The sequence below is a fragment of the Mesoplodon mirus genome, assembly GCF_964341445.2.
Source record: "Mesoplodon mirus genome assembly, chromosome: 4".
NCBI lineage: Eukaryota > Metazoa > Chordata > Mammalia > Artiodactyla > Ziphiidae > Mesoplodon > Mesoplodon mirus.
This window is the reverse complement of record NC_138979.1, coordinates 72,520,173-72,538,164: the sequence shown is the minus strand read 5'-3', so window position 1 is coordinate 72,538,164 and position 17,992 is coordinate 72,520,173. Positions and strand designations below refer to the sequence as shown.

The following is a 17,992-nucleotide window of genomic DNA, read 5'->3' as shown; positions in this document are numbered from 1 at the left end:
ACTAGTGTAAGAAAATAAAACTCCAAAATAAGAAACAAACTGAGAAATGACTACTCAGTGTGGTGAACTGAATAATTATTTATCAGGGAAAGGAAGTATTACAGTCACGGTCTACATTTCACAATCTGTAGCCCATAGGTTGTGTGGGGTGAATCCTCTTTTATTCACTTCACCTCTTTGCTAGTGGCCCATCTCCAGTGTATGGATGACATAGGGGATTTTTTTTAAAGTAAGTGACCCATAAATTTTAGCCCCACATGGAACCTTTATACCATCAACAAAAAGATGAACACTTTTAATATCTGGCAATGAAAAGAAAGGATTTTGCTATTCATTTTGGAAGGATTATTTCCATCCACAGAACTTTGCAATGAAAGGAAGGCTTAAGTTGGCATTTTGCAAACCTCCCTCAGCCTCAAGCATCCCCCAAATCCAGGAGCCGTTGTGCAGCAGGGAAGCACAAAGAAGGCCCCAGCGTTAGGGGTTCCTGCGTCACTGGGCCTGCAAAGCAAGTGCCTGCTCCTAGAATCCTCCACATTCTGCTCAGGGAGGCCCACCCCAGCCTGAGGCGCCTGTGAGAAGACCCTGACACAGGTGGATGCCAACATACCAGCACCTTCCTAAGAGCTAAGCACTTTGTACAGGGAAGGCCTTCTTCTACACTAGAAATAGTTACTACTGGAGCTCACTTTGCTTGTACGTCTGTGAAAATGCCTTCTTCTATTAGGAAAAATCACACATATACTTGATCCCAAACTTTCTCCCCTGTTTAAAAAAAAGGCAGGATATTTACCCTCAGGGAGATGGAAGTATCAACTAGGTAATCTCAGATCCTTTCCTGAGAAATGTTGAAAGGCAGGTCTTTTGAACCTTGAAAAATGAACTAAAGTAAAAAAGCTGTCATTTATATTCATCCCTAGTATAAATGAGGTCAGACATAGCCAATGACTGCACAACTGAAAATAACATCATCTGGAAATCTACGCACAGTAAACACACTTGTGGACAAGATGGGGATGAGATACTTTTTAATCATTAGAGCAACATCTCATTGCTGGTGTCAAAATCTCTACTCCTTGAGTTTTACCATTTTCAGTGTTTAAACTTTCAATAAATACTACATATTTAAGAAGTCAATTGTGAGTTTAAACTTGCATGATAAGTCTCGAGCAGAAACCACAATGAGAATGTAAGCAAGAACTGATGCAAAGACTGTGAGATCAGAAAAGAAAATATCTTCTTACCATGTTTATTGATGACACAGGACCAATGCTGTTAACATAGATGTCAACATCAATTACGGTGGGTCTTACTGTGGAGAAAACAAATGTGTGTTAATACACTGTGCTAGAGAGACCGAGGAAAGTGCTACTCAACTTCCTCTGAGTCACACACTAACAGCTCAACAGCATGTGGGAAAGGGGTGTATTTTTCTTTGGGACTTGCCAGGTAGTTACAATTCTCAAAGGATTAAAGAATCTTACTCGTATTTAATAAATTCTAAAAAAACAGGATATTTATACGCTGCAAGTTGCCAGTGATAGATGACCATAAAGATACTCTATAGCATTTGTTTAGCTGATTATATGGCAGAGAAAACATAAAATGTTAAAATATAAGACACTGCATCAGAAATTTAATGTCAAAGTTATGCTAAGAAATCAAACCCAAGTAATGAGTAATATCAGGGACAATTCAAGTTATTTATCCATTACCTGGTTGCAACTCAAAGCAAAGATCTGGAGAGTACATACACCAAAGGAGATTAAGAAATACTGATTATTGGTGTCATTATTACCTAAAGAAACACACACACACATATCACAGACTTCAAATCATACAACTCAAAAAAGAATAACACTTTATGGGCTTCCCTGGTGGCGCAGTGGTTGAGAATCTGCTTGCTAATGCAGGGGACACGGGTTCAAGTCCTGGTCTGGGAGGATATGCCACGGAGCAACCAGGCCCGTGAGCCACAACTACTGAGCTTGCGCGTCTGGAGCCTGTGCTCCACCACAAGAGAGGCCGTGATAGTAAGAGGCCCGTGCACCGCGATGAAGAGTGGCCCTCGCTTGCCACAACTAGAGAAAGCCCTTGCACAGAAACGAAGACGCAACACAGCAAAAATAAAATAAATTAATTAATAAACTCCTACCCCCAACATCTTCTTTAAAAAAAACAAAAAAAGAAAAAGAATAACACTTTAGTAAGTCAAGAAATTACCGTTCCAACTATAAGGGAGTAAAATTCATATAACAAGAAACTGTAATATCTAACATCGTGCATGAGGTAAAATTGCCTCATTTAACCTTAAAGAAAATCATTTTCACTTTCCTTGGCAAAAATGGAACTGGGGAGACCAGTAATGAGATTCCTGAGACAGCTACCTCTGAGTCAGGGGTCCGTGCCAGTGAAAAGGAGGCGTCTCTCTTTCCCCAGCACTCAGCAACTGATAACGGGGAGAAAAACACCAATTTCAGAATATTTCTGCCCCAGAGGAACATGAACAAGACTCCTGAACCTTTGCACATAAACACAGAGTGTTTCTATGGAAACAAGGGTGTTCGCATCTGCAATTATTTTGAGCTTCCTCCAGTTTTGCTAACTAATCATTCACAAATGGACTTCTGCACTCTACTTCTGGAACTATGAGTGGCACCTGTAAGCTCACAGTCTGTTGTTCAGTTATGTAACCAGCATTCTGCAGCCTGAGCCATGTTGTCCAGACCTCCAAGAAAATGAAAATAATGACAATGAACTGGAGCCAACTACTCTGACATCTGTCAGCGCAACCAAGCCACGTTAGCTTCAAAGAGCTGTTGGCATTTTGGAAAACACCGCAATACAATTCTAAGTACTATGTGTCTAGTGCTTAAATTTCATAAAAGGACTATTCTTCATTTTAGGCTGAGCTTTGCTAACTACTCTGAACAGTAAGTAACATCTTTCTTCAACTTAATTGGGTTCAGCAAGTGTTCTGTCTCCAAACGCTGTGCTGCATAACCTTTGGTAATGTTATACAAAGGCTGTGTTAAGTCAATCAGTTGAGGACCTACTTTTTTCAAGAGATTTTTCTGGTTGTTTCATGGTACTTATTAGACTTTAGGCCTCCAGGGCTTTTAATCTCATTAAATAAAACGGGCCTACAGATGTAAAGCCTTAACAACTTGAAGTGGGAAGTGTCAAATGAGTATTAAGTGCAATAGTATAATAAAGGTTTTAAGAGAAGAGTTTGGAAAACACAAACACACATACACACACACACACAAAACTTGGGGGAAATAAACTGTTTTAAGTAAATTCTCGTTAAAGCAGCGTCATGCTAAAGTAAAAGAAGCCTTTATGAAAGTGGCTCTGACAGTGGTACCCAGGAAAGAGACTGGCCACAGGAGACTCAAGGTTTACAGTTCATAGATTACAGATTAAGCCCGGACAAATGATCTTCAATTAGGATGCCAAGACCATTCAATGGGGAAAAAGTATTTTCAACAAATGGTGCTATGTAAACTGGATACCCACAAGCAAAAAAGTGAAGTTGAACCCTTATACAATATACAAAATTAACTCAAAATGGATCAGAAACCTAAAGGTAAGATTTGAAACTACAAAACTCTTAGAAGAAAACATAGGGGAAAAGCTTCATGACGCTGGATTTGGAAATTATTTCTTGTATATGACACCAAAAGCACAGGTAATAAAAGAAAAAAATAAATAAACTGGACTACATCAAAATTAAAAACTTCTGTGCATCAAAGGACACAGTTAACACAGTGGAAAGGCAACTCACATTATGGGAGAAAACATCTGTAAATCATATGTTTGATAAGTGGTTAATATCCAAAAAATAAAAAGAACTCCCACAACTCAACGACAGATAAGCAAAACAACCTGATTTAAAAATGGGTAAAGGACTTAGACATTTCTCTAAAGAGACATACAAATGACCAATAAGCACATGAAATGACATTTAACATTATTAGTCATTAGGGAAATGCAAATCAAAACCACTTCACATCCATTATGATGGCTACTATTAAAAAAAAAACAAAAAAAAATAAGTGTTGGCAATGACATGGAGAAAATGAAAACCTTGTACACTGCTGGTGGGAATGTAAAATAATGCAGGCAATATGGAAAACAGTATGGTGGTTCCTCAAAAAAACAAAAAATAGAACTACCCTATAACCCAGCAATTCCACTTCTGGTTATATACCCAGAAGAATTAAAATCAGGGACTCAAACATATATTTGTACACGCATGTTCACAGCAGCATCATTCACAACAGCCAAAAGGAGGAAGCAAGCCAAGTGCACATGGAGGGATAAATGGGTAAACCAAACATAGTATATACATATGGAATATTACTCAGCCTTTTTGTATTTGTTTATGTGATGGTCAGTCAGGTGCAGCCTCAAGAAGAGAGGCTCAGGAAAACAAAATTGATTTATTCACAGGTCGTAAAGACAGGAGGTATGGCATGCTTTGCCCGACTACATGGTTAAGACATAAGGGTAGTCAGGAGGCAGAAGACAGGGCAAGGGAGGGGGTGCTTAGGCCCTGATCTGAATTGGGGTCTCTGAAGGAAAGGCAGAGCAGGGAAGGGTAAATAGCTCGGGTTGGCTAGTTTGGCTAGCTTGAATAATTCCTGTGGGCTTTCAGCTATACAGGTGGTCTCCAGTGGCCTGGTACCAGGCCCTGGGATGATTAAAACAGAAGAGTATTGCCTGCTGGGGTGTAAGGGCTGTATAGAGGAGGTATGACTCTGGATTGAATAGTCTGTATGTTCAAAGGCCTGCTCCAGGCTGGACTCCTTGCCATCTCTAAGAATTGGCTAACCCTAGAAGAGGCAGTTTCTGCCCAATCGCAAAGGGTTTTTAAGATATCAAAACACCATAATATACAGGAAAATTTAAATATATATAGAAACCCTGTCATGGTAAAAAGTAAATAAATTATATTTTAATGGAAAAAATTCTTGATGTCAATATCTTTGGGGCTAGACATTCAAAACCACATTTAACATAGTACAACATTCCTTTTAAACTTCAGCCCCTCTTGTGAAAAATAAACCCTAATTTTAATTTCCAAAATGCCCAACAAGTTACCTGGTAAGGGGCCCCATTTGGGTGTCATAAAGGGGTACTTCCTAGAACATGTCTAAAATGCCAACCCTGAATAAAACAGGTACTAAAAACATTTCTTAGAAGTTTGATTAGGTCCTCTTTGTTTATTTTTGCTTTTATTTCTTTTGCTTTGAGAGACTGACCAAAGAAAACATTGGTTCGATTCATGTCAGAGAATGTTTTGTGGTGTCATGTCTTACACTTAAGTCTTTAAGCCATTTTGAGTTTATTTTTGTGTATGGTGTGAGGGTGTGTTCTAACTTCATTGATTTACATGTAGCTGTCCAGCTTTCCCAACACCACTTACCAAAGAGACTGTCTTTTCCCCATTGTATATTCTTGCCTCCTTTGTCAAAGGTTAATTGACCAAGGTGTGTGGGTTTATTTCTGAGCTCTCTGTTCTATTCCATTGATCCATATGTCTGTTTTTGTGACAATACCACATTGTTTTGATTACTGTAGCTTTGTAGTATAGTCTGAAGTCTGGGAGGGTTATGCCGCCAGCATTGTTCTTTCTCTTCAGAATTGCTTTGGCAATTCTGGGTCTTTTGTGGCTCCATATAAATTTTAGGATTTTATTTGTTCTAGTTCTGTGAAAAATGTCATAGATAATTTGATAAGGATTGCACTAAATCTGTAGATTGCTTGGTGCAGTATGGCCATTTTAACAATATTAATTCTTCCAATCCAAGAGCATAGGATATCTTTCCATTTCCTTGAATCATATTTGATTTCCTTTATTAATGTTTCATAGTTTAGAGTGTATAGGTCTTTCACCTCCTTGGTTAGGTTTATTCTAGGTGTTTTATCTTTTTGATGCAATTTTAAACAGAAAATTTTTACTTTCTCTTTCTGATATTTTGTTGTAAAAGAAATGCAACAGGTTTCTGTGTGTTAATCTTGTATCCTGCTACCTTGCTGAATTCACTTATCAGTTCTAGTAGTTTTTGTGTGGAGACTTTAAGGTTTTCTATATATTGTATCACGTACTCTATATGTAGAAAATTATGGTTTTGAGTTATTATAGTTTCTTGGACTTTACAAGTTAAATTTTCACATGAGATTAAATACTGCAACAGGAGGAATAATTTTTTAAGGTTCCCTGGAACCTGATGGTGACTACAGGCTGACTCAAGTGGTCAAATAGGCAAAGAGCTGATAAGAGATTGTCCAAGACAAGGGTACTCCTGAAAATAGGCATCTGTTACAACAGAAATTATACTAACTCCCTGAGAGAAGGAAAAACGGAAGGTGACATTAGAACAAATGAAACCATTTCTATTCACTCATAAGTAAGCAAGAAATAGACAATGACAGACACACAGATTAGAATAAATGGAATATAGGGCTGGTAAGTGTTGACAGGGACAGAACTGTGGAGTGGAGTGACTGTAGTTGTCCACAGAAGGAAGTCCTAACAAGCTACCCCAGACTGGCAGCAGTAGGGATGAGGAATGGAGACCCCAAAGAATGCTGAGTAGATGTGCTACATGGGCAACAGCCAAGGGAGCATGTCGCCTGGCCGCCGGGCCGCAAAGAGTGGTTCTGTCCTCACCAGTTCTGTAATATTGAAAAGCTTCTTAACATCTCTGTGCCTTAGTCCCCCTACGTCTAAGATGAGCTCATAACAGAACCTAATTCATGATGGGGGCTGAGAGGGGTTAGTTGGATTGTTGTGAAGTAAATAGTAGGTACTCAGTAACGTTTTTTGCTATGGCTTCTGAGGCCCCCTAGAATTAGACACAGAAAAGAATGCCAAAATCTTTCATTGGTCATTCTTTCAAATAATATTTATGCCTAAAATCACCCTGGTCACTTAAAGTTTTTTTTTTCATGAAAAGTTTAAATATATTGATAGAAACATTTACATAGCAACAAATGAATAGAAAAAAAGAGAAGTAAATAATACCAACTCTCATGTCCATGAGGGTTAAATAGAAGGGCTCTTCCCATAACTGGGAACCTCCCTTCCAATCTTCCCTGCCTTTGAGGAAAGGGAGTGAGGGCTCCTCTGCTGTTGACCTCTCCAGCTTATTGCTCCCTTACTTTACCTGAACTAAGAGTGCCCCTGGGCAAGGTGATGCATGAGGTAGACCAACTCCCCTATTCCATCACCAACTTCTGTTTAAGTACTTTTGCCCATCCTTCTGCTAATGCCTACAAACAAAAGTACTGTTAATGTATATTAAATAGCATTGTAATAAGCATGTTGCATTTAATCAGTATGTAATACCATTTTCATTTCCATTTAAGGACAGGAAGTTAAAACACGATTGAGGAGGTGACTTATCTAGGATTCTGCAGCCTCACAGAAGCAAACCCCCAGAGTTCCACCCTCAACCTCCCAGAGATTTAACTTTGGCAATGAAGCTTAAAGGGATTGTGGGGACTTCAGTGGGAGTTTACCACCACCACCACCATCACCACCACAAACAATCTTTCCAGCCTCTTCTTAAAGTGAAAATACTCTGTCTCTGAGGCTTATATTAACTTCCTCTATATGATCTCAATGGAGATGTGTTTTCAAAAGTTTTTCTCTAGCTTGGAGAATATTAGGTTAGTGGGGTGGGTGGATGAAGAGATTTGGGTAAGAGGTACATAGAATGGGCAAACTTAGTTAATATTACAGTTCTGCCAAGATCCTAGGTCCATGCAAAAATGTTTGACATAGCCTAGTGCTAGACCATTTAGATGATGAAGTCACTGTTATGGGTCCCATTTCAGGTTTAGGGTTCCTATATGGTCAGTTCTGACTTTTGATTATAGTGTTAGAGCTAATCCCATCTCCACTAGTCCCAGAACTATGGATTCAACTCTAAAGTTCTCACTTCTCTTCAATCATCCTTTAGGCATATGATCTCAAGTGGGCCAAGAAGAGTTTACGAAGATCAAGATAAAACTGCCATCACCTCAGACCTGGGTCAGACCTGATAGTAATATGGAAAAGTAATATGGAATATTACTTTTCCATGATAATATGGAAAAAGGTAAATGGTGAGATTCCACGTTTGTATACACTCAAATAAAATGTTTTACTAAAGTAGACAGCTTGAGAATTCACATTCTCAGAAGAATGAAAAAAGCACTGGGGTTAAAGTTCAAAACCACAAATTCTTCAGAGCTCCAGTGGGTAGATGCTCCAAAGCTCATATAAGGAAATAGAAAAGTGGAACATACATCCAATGATCTGATTTTTGGAAGGAATGCCCAAGAGACTGGTTTCTGTCTTGCCTGAATTTAAGCACTGACAGGAAGGGGACACACAGTTGGGGACTACTGAGAACAAAAGTCATCAATAGGTTTGACATGTCAGCAGAGTCTGCAGTACAGCAGACAGACCCCGAGGGAAGATCCTCAGTAGAAACTGGCAAACCTCTTCAATTAGATTACACACAAAAGCCCAGAGAGGATGCGTTCCCAGACAAGGCTTGAGAGATCACCAGCCTTTCTAGTCAGAAGACAGCTGAAAGTCCTTCATATACAAAACCAGATTGCAAAGACTGGGAGAAGTGGCTGATTTCTTTAAATGCCTAAATGCCACAGAAGGTAACAAGGCATACAAAGAAACAGAGAAACATGGTCCAATCAAAGGAGCATATTAAACCTCTGGGAGATAAAACAGAAATATATGAATTACCAGACAAAGAGTTCAAAATAACCATCATAAGGATGCTCAGTAAATGAAAAGAGAGCACATATGGACAACTAAATGAAATCAAGAAAACAATGCATGAGCAGAATAAGAATATCAAAAAGAGAGAGAGAGAAATTATAAAGAAGAAACAAACAGAAATTCTGGAGCTGCAGAATACAATAATTGAATTGAAAAATTAACTAGAGGGACTCAGCATCAGACTTGACTGAGCAGAAGAAAGAATCAGTGAACTCAAAGGTAGGACACTCGAAATTACTAAGATAGAAGAGCTAAAAGAAAAAAGAATGAAGAAAAGTGAAGACAGCTTAAGGGTCCTATGGAATAAGGTTCATCAAGAAGAACAACATATGCATATGGGAGTTCCAGAAGCGAACTAAGAGAGAAAAGGGCAGCAAGCCTATTTGAAGAAATAATGGCCCCAAATGTCCAATCTGGAGAAGAGAGATGGAGATATAAATTCAGGAAGTACAAAAAATTACAAGTAGGATAAATCTAAAGATATCTACACAGAAGTACATCATAATCAGGTTGTGGAAAATCAAAGACAAATAAAGGATCTTGAAAACAAAAAAGAAATGTGATTCATCACATATAAGGGAGCTCCTATTAGTTCATTATTGGATCTCTCAGCAGAAACTTTGAAGGCTAGACAAAAATAAAATGATATACGCAAAGTGCCAATGAAGAATACTGTATCCAGCAAAACTGTCCTTTGAAAATAAAGACGAAATTAAGACTTTCTCAGCTGAATAAAAGATGAGGGAGTTCATCAACACTAGACCTGTCCTACAAGAAATGCTGAAGTAAATCCTTCAAATTGAAGTGAACAATAAACAGCAACACAAAACCATATAAAAATGTAAAACTTGGAACTTTCCTGGTGGCACAGTGGTTAAGAATCCACCTGCCAATGCAGGGACACGGGTTCGAGCCCTGGGCTGGGAAGATCCCACATGCCGTAGAGCAACTAAGCCTGTGTGCCACAACTACTGAGCCTGCTCTCTAGAGCCCGCGAGCCACAACTGCTGAGTCCACATGCCACAACTACTGAAGTCCGTGTGCCTAGAGCCTGTGTTCCGCAACGAGAAGCCACCACAATGAGAATCCTATGCACTTCAAAGAAGAGTAGCACCAGCTCACCACAACTAGAGAAAATTCTGTGCAGCAACGAAGATCCAATGCAGCCAAAAATAAAAAATTAATTAATTAATTTTTAAAATGCTTTAAAAAATGTAAAACTCCCAGGTAAAAATATATAAACAAATATATAATCCTATAGAATCGTAATGTATGTACATAAAACGCTTAATTATGGTATAAAAACTTTTTTAAATCAAAAGCATAAAAAGTTATTTTAAATCTATGTTACTGGATACACAATGTAAAAAGGAATAATTTGTGTCATCAATAGCATAAAGTTTACAAAGGGTAAAGAGATGTAAAGAAGTGGAGTTTTATATGCAATGGAAGTTAAAATATCAGTTTATCATAGATTGCTGTAAATATTTTTTAAATATCTTTATTGGAGTATAATTGCTTTACAATGTTGTGTTAGTTTTTGCTGTACAACAAAGTGAATCAGCTTTATGTATACATATATCCTCATATCCCCTCCCTCTTGAGCCTCCCTCCCACCCTCCCTATCCCTTTCCCCCAGGTCTTCACAAAGCATCAAGCTGATCTCCCTGTGCTCTGCTGCAGCTCCCACTAGCCATCCATTTTACATTTGGTAGTGTATATATGTCAATCCTACTTGCTCACTTCATCCCAGCTTCCCTTTCTCCCCCGTGTCCTCAAGTTGGACATGTCTGCATCTTTATTCTTGCCATGCGACTAGATTCATCATACCATTTTTTTAGATTCCACATATGTGTGTCAGCATATGGTACTTGTTTTTCTCTTTCTGACTTACTTCACTCTGTATGACAGACTCTAGGTCTATCCACCTCATTACAAATAACTCCATTTCGTTTCTTTTTATGGCTGAGTAATATTCCACTGTATATATTGCCACATCTTCTTTATCCATTCATCTGTCGATGGACATTTAGGTTGCTTCCAAGTCCTGGCTACTGTAAATAGTGCTGCAGAGAACAGTGGGGTACATGTATCTTTTTCAATTATGGTTTTCTCAGGGTATATGCCCAGTAGTGGGATTGCTGGGTCATATGGTAGTTCTATTTTTAGTTTTTTTAAGAAACCCCCATACTGTTCTCCATAAAGGCTGTATCAATTTACATTCCCACCAACACTACAGGAGGGTTCCCTTTTCTCTGAACTCTCTCCAGCACTTATGGTTTCTAGATTTTTGATGGTGGCCATTCTGACCGCTGTGAGGTGACACCTCATTGTGGTTTTCATTTTCATTTCTCTAATGATTAGTGATATTGAGCATCCTTTCATGTGTTTGTTGGCAATCTGCATATCTTCTTTGGAGAAATGTCTATTTAGGTCTTCCACCCATTTATTGATTGGGTTGTTTGTTTTTTTGATACTGAGCTGCATGAGCTGCTTGTATATTTTGGAGATTAATCCTTTGTCTGTTGCTTAATTTGCAAATAATTTCTCCAATTCTGAAGGCTGTCTTTTTGTCTTGTTTATGGTTTCCTTTGCTGTGCAAAAGCTTTTTCGTTAGGTCCTATATGTTTATTTTTGTTTTTATTTCCATTTCTCTAGGAGGTGGGTCAAAAAGTATCTTGCTGTGATTTCCGTCATAGAGTGTTCTGCCTACATTCTCCTCTGAGAGTTTTATAGTGTCTGGCCTTACATTTAGGTCTTTAATCCATTTTGAGTTTATTTTTGTGTGTGGTGTTAGGAAGTGTTCTAATTTCATTCTTTTGCATATAGCTGTTCAGTCTTCCCAGCACCACTTATTGAAGAGGGTGTCTTTTCTCCATTGTATATTCTTGCCTCCTTTATCAAAGACTGTATGTGCATTGGTTTATCTCTGGGCTTTCTATCCTGTTCCACTGACCTATATTTCTGTTTTTGTGCCAATACCATACTGTCTTGATTACTGTAGCTTTGTAGTATAGTTTGAAGTCAGGGAGCCTGATTCCTCCATCTCCATTTTTCTTTCCCAAGATTGCCTTGGCTGTTCGGGGTCTTTTGTGTTTCCACACAAATTGTAAAATTTTTTCTTCTAATTCTGTGAAAAATGCCATTGGTAATTTGATAGGGATTGCACTGTATCTGTAGATTGTGTTGGGTAGTACAGTCATTTTCACAATATTGATTCTTCCAATCCAAGAACATGGTATACCTCTCCATCTGTTTGTATCATCTTTAATTTCTTTCATCAGTGTCTTATACTTTTCTGCATACAGGTCTTTTGCCTCCTTAGGTAGGTTTATTCCTAGGTACTTTATTCTTTTTGTTGCAATGATAAATGGGAGTGTTTCCTTAATTTCTGATTTTTCATTGTTAGTGTATAGAAATGCAAGAGATTTCTGTGCATTAATTTTGTACCCTACTACTTTACCAAATTCACTGATTAGGTCTAGTAGTCTTCTGGTGGCATCTTTAGGATATTCTATGTATCGTATCATGTCATCTGCAAACTGACAGTTTTACTTCTTCTTTTCCAATTTGGATTCCTTTTATTTCTTTTTCTTCTCTAATTTCCGTGGTTAAACTTCCAAAACTATGTTGAATTACAGTGGTGAGGGTGAGCACCCCTGTCTTTTTCCTGATCTTAGAGGAAATGCTTTCAGTTTTTCAACATTGAGAATGATGTTGGCTGTGGGTTTGTCATATTTGGCTTTTATTAAGTTGAAGTAGGTTCCTCTATGCCCATTTTCTGGAGAGTTTCTATCATAAATCGTGGTTGAATTCTGTCAAAAGCTTTTTCTTCATCTATTGAGATTATCATATGGTTTTTATCCTTCAGTTTGTTAATAGGGTGTATCACATTGATTGATCTGCATATACTGAAGAATCATTGCATTCCTGCGATAAACCCCACTTGATCATGGTGTATGATCCTTTTAATGTGCTGTTGGATTCTGTTTTCTAGTATTTTGTTGAGGAGTTTTGCATCTATGTTCATCAATGATACTGGCCTGTAGTTTTCTTTTTTTGTGACATCTTTGGTTTTGGTATCAGACTGCTGTAACTTTGAAATGTTTAAAATATTTGCATTGGTAACCAGAAAGAAAATATCTGATAGAATATAAACAAAGGTGAATGAGAAGGGAATCAAAATATGTCACTACAAAAAAACAAATGGGGACTTCCCTAGAGGTGCAGTGGTTAAGAATCCACCTGCCAATGCAGGGGACACGGGTTCAAGCCCTGGTCTGGGAAGCTCCCACATGCCATGGAGCAACTAAGCCCATGTGCCACAGCTACTGAGCCTGTGCTCTAGAGCCCACAAGCCACAACTACTGAGCCCACGTGCCACAACTAGTGAAGCCCGCATGCCTAGAGCCCATGCTGTGCAACAAGAGAAGCCACCGCAATGAGAAGCCCGCACACTGCAATGAAGAGTAGTCCCCGCTCAACGTAACTAGAGAAAAGCCCACGCGCATGCACAGTAACAAAGACCCAACACAACCAAAAATAAATAAATATTTTTTAAATGAAAATAAAAGAATGCAAAAAGAGAAGAGGGACAAAAAAGGCTGCAAGACAGAAAACAATTAATAAAATGAAAATAGTAAGTCTTTCCTTATCAATAATTACTTTAAATGTAAACAGATTAAATGCCCCAATTAAAAAACATAGATTGGCTCAATGCATAAAAACACAAGGTCCAAACTATATGATGTCTACAAGAAACTCAACTTAGATCTAAGGACACACACAAGCTAAATGTGAAAAGATAGAAGAGGCTATTTTATGCACATGGGAGCCTAAAAAGAGCAGGAGTGGTGACTTATCAGACAAAAGAGACTTTAAGATAAATACTGTCACAAGAGACAAAGAAGGTCATTATGTAATGATAAAAAGGCCAATTCACCAGGATAATATAAGAATTATATATGCTCCTGGTACTTCCCTGGTGGTCTAGTGGTTAAGAATCCACCTTCCAAGGCAGGGGAGGGAAGTTTGATCCCTGGTCAGGGAACTAAGATCCCACATGCGTGGGGCAACTAAGCTCATGTGCTCTAGAGCCTGCATGCCACAACTTGAGAGCCCAAACGCCACAACTAGTGAGCCCATGTGCTCTGGAGCCCACATGCCACAACTAGACAGAAGCCCACCTGCCACAACGAACAGCCTGTGTGCCGCAATGAAAGATCCTGCGTGCTGCAACTAAGACCCAATGCAACCAAATAAAAAAATATTTATATATATATGTATATATATATATATATATATATATATGCTCCTAACATTAGAGCCCCCAAACACAGGTAGCAAAAAATGACAGTACTGAAGGAAAAAACAGATAGCAACACATTAACAGAAGTCAATACCCCCTTTCAGTTATAGATATAACAATGAGACAGATCAATAAGGTGCCAGAGGATGTGGAAACACTACAGACCAACTGCACCTAACAGACATAAAAAACAAAGAAAGCTCCAACACAACAGCAGAATACACATTCTTATCAAATGCCATAGAACATTCCTCAAGATAGGCTGCATATTTTACCGTTAAAAAAATCTTAACAAATTTACACAGATTGAAATCATACATACAAAGTATCTTACCTGACTACAATGGAATGACACTAGAAATAAATATGAGAAGTAAAACAAGAAAATGCACAAATATGTTGAAATTAACTCATTCTTAAACCAATGGATCAAAGAAGAAATCACAAGGGTATTTAAAAATATCTGGAAAGAAAGAAAACAAAAACACAACATACTAAAACTTATGAGACACAGTGAAAGTCATACTAAGGAGGAAGTTGATACCAAATAAACACATTTTTAAAAAGAAAGATCTTAAATCAACAACCTAACTTTACATCTCAAGGAACTAGAAAAAGGACAACCTAAACCTAAAGTTGGCAGAAGGAAGGAAATAATAATGATTATTTCAGGAATAAACATAATAGAAAACAGAAAAACAGTAGAAAAAAATCAACAAAACCAAGAATTGATTCTTCAAAAATTTCAACAAAATTGATAAACCTTGAGCTAGACTAACTCAGAAAAAAAGAGAGAAGACTCATATAACTAAAATTGTAAATGAAAGGGGGACATTAAAACTGATGTCACAAAAATAAAAAGGATAACAGACTAATATGAACAATTATATACCAACAAATTGGATAACCTAGAATAAGTGGATAAATTCATAGAAACATACAACTTAATAAGACTGAAGCATCAAGAAATAAAAATCTGAACAATTAACTAGTAAGGAGACCACATTAGTAATAAAAACCTAACACAGAAGAGCCCAGGACCAGACAGCTTCACTGATGATTTCTACCAAAGGAAGAATTAACAACAATCCTCCCCTAACTCTTCCGAAAGTCAAAGAGGAAGAAACACTTCCAAACTCATTCTATGAGGTCAGCGTCACTATTCTCGTACTAACACTAGACAAAGACACAAAAAGAAAAGTACAGACCAATAACATCTCTGATGAATTCTAATGAAAAATCTTCAACAAAATATTAGCAAACAGAATTCAACAGCAAATTAAAAGTATTATACATCATGACCAGGTAGGATTTACTCTTGGAATGCAAGATGGTTCTACACATTAAAATCAATTAATATAATACACAAAAGTAACAGAATTAAGAAAAAAACATGATTATCTCAATTGATTCGAAAAAACCATTTGACAGAATTTGACACTATCATAATGAAAAACATTCAACAAACTAGCAACAGAGGGAAACTACCTCACCATAATAAAGGCCATAAAAGAAGAGCCCACAGCTTACCTGAAAAGAAATAAAAGGCATCTAAATTGCAAATATGGATTTATAGAAGAAAAGTATCATTTACAGACACATTATAAGTAGAAAACTCTAAAGATTCTACACACACACACACACACACAGTGTTGTCACTAATTAAAAAATTAATCAAAGCTTCAGGACATAGAGTCATGAAAATTCATTGTGTTTCTACACATTAACAATGAACAATCTGTAAAAGAAATTAAAGGAAAAGTTCCATTTACAATAGAATCAGAAAAAATAAAATACTTAGTAATAAGTTCATCTAAGGGGGCAAAGGACTTGTACACTGAAAACTACATAACACTGCTGATTGAACTTAAAGAAGACACCAATAAATGAAAAGACATCTTGGGTTCATGGAGGGGAAGACCTAATATTTTTAAGTTGTCAATACTACCCAAAGTGGTCTACAGATTCAATGCAATCCCTATCAAAATACCAAGGGCATTTTTGGTAGAAACAGAAAAACCCATCCTGGAGTTGACATGGCATCTGAAGGAACCCTGAGGAGGAAAAATATCTTCTAAAAAAAGAATAGAGTTACCAGTCTCACACTTCTCAACTTTGAAACAACTTCAAAGCAACAGTAACCAAGACAGCATGGTACAAGCATAAAGACAGATATACAAACCAATGCAACAGAATAAAGAACCCAGAAATAAACCCCTGTGTACACGGTCAAATGATTTTTTACAACAGTGCCAATACTACATCATTATCATTCCATTAGGGAAGGACAGTCTCTTCAACAAATAATGTTGGGAAAAATGGATATCTACATGCAAAAGAATGAAGCTAGACTCTTACCTAACCCTATTTAGAGAAATCAACTCAAAATGTATCAAAGATCTTAATGTAAGACAAAACTTTAAGATGCCTAGTCTTAAAACTATGTGGGGAAAGTTTCATGACATTGGATTTGGCAATAATTTCTTGGATGTGATAGCAACAATGGCAAAGATAGACAAATGGGATTACATTAAACTTTAAAAAAACTTCTGCAAAACACACTAGCCAAGAGGTGGAAGTTACCAAATGTCCATCAACTTATGGACATTAGATGTGCATTAGATCTTTCTTTATTCATCAAGAGTGAATAAAGAAAATGTGGTATACACATACAATGGAATATTACTCAGTCTTAGAAAAGAAGGAAATTCTGTTATATACTACAATATGGATGAACCTTGGTGACATTATGTTAAATGAAATAAGCCAGTCACAAAAGGACAAATACTATATGATTCCACTAATATGAAGTGTCTAAAGCTGTCAAAAGCCAGCAGTGAAATTCTATGATTCTATTACAATTGATTAAGCCTAAATAGTACAAAACATTTTTCACTGAACTATTTTGAATTTATTTCAATTTCCTTTGTAAAAGTAAATCTACTTTTACAATTCATTTTTCCAGTATTACAATTAAAGTGTTTTTTTAATACTTACCTGTTTCCTGTCCTTGCCTTCCTACTTATCTTTATTCATTCAACAAACAATCAGCAGGTGATTACCAAGCTGGATAGGGTTCTAGGAGCTGAGAACAGACCATAATCAAGACATAAAGCTCCTCCCTTCATACAGTTTAAATCCTAGTGGGTCAGACAGATAAGAAACAAGTAAACTGATCCATAAACCAAATATTTTGATAGTGGTGAGTACAATGAAGGGAATAAACCTAGGCACTGAGAAAGAGTGACTGTGATGTGGGGACAGGAGCCCACCTTAGATACAGCGGCTCACTCCCCTAGAGCCGTTACACTCTATGCAGTTCATGTAGCCTTGGTGTATAGACAAGTTTTGGATAAGCAGACAGCCAAATTACATCCAATGAGTTGTAAATATAAACATTTAGAGTCCCAGAAATGGGGAAGAAAAAAATTTTGAAGAGATTTTAGTCAAGGAATTTCCAAAACCTGATGAAAGACTTCAAATCACAGATCTAAGCAATTCATCAAACCCCAAGAATCTTAAATATAGAGAAAGCTATACCTAAACATGTCATTAGCACACTGCTGAGTGGTCATTAAAGAAAAATAATCTTAAGAGCAGACAAATAAAGGTAAGTTATATACAGAATGAAAATGATGGCTGTTACATCATAAGAAATAACAGAGGACAGAAAACAATGGTACAAGATTTTTAAAGTACTGAAAGAAAAAAATGTTAACCTATAATTCTATACACAAAAAAACATCCTTTGAAAATAAAGGGTAGGGTTTCTCTGGTGGCACAGTGGTTGAGAGTCCGCCTGCCGATGCAGGGGACACGGGTTCGTGCCCTGGTCTGGGAAGATCCCACATGCCATGGAGTGGCTGGGCTCATGAGCCATGGCCACT

At 37.4% G+C, this 17,992-nt stretch overlaps 1 protein-coding gene across 1 annotated transcript in view; it reads right to left on the bottom strand.

The window, feature by feature from the left end:
• Window positions 1-17,992, bottom strand: part of GABRG3 (gamma-aminobutyric acid type A receptor subunit gamma3) — a gene marked incomplete at both ends in the record, with an annotated part of 443,214 nt that overhangs the window by 380,378 nt on the left and 44,844 nt on the right. Inside the window, one exon of the mRNA XM_082619044.1 lies at window positions 1,245-1,312. Coding sequence (XP_082475170.1) covers window positions 1,245-1,312 — 68 coding nt within the window. The remainder of the gene's footprint in view (window positions 1-1,244; window positions 1,313-17,992) is intronic.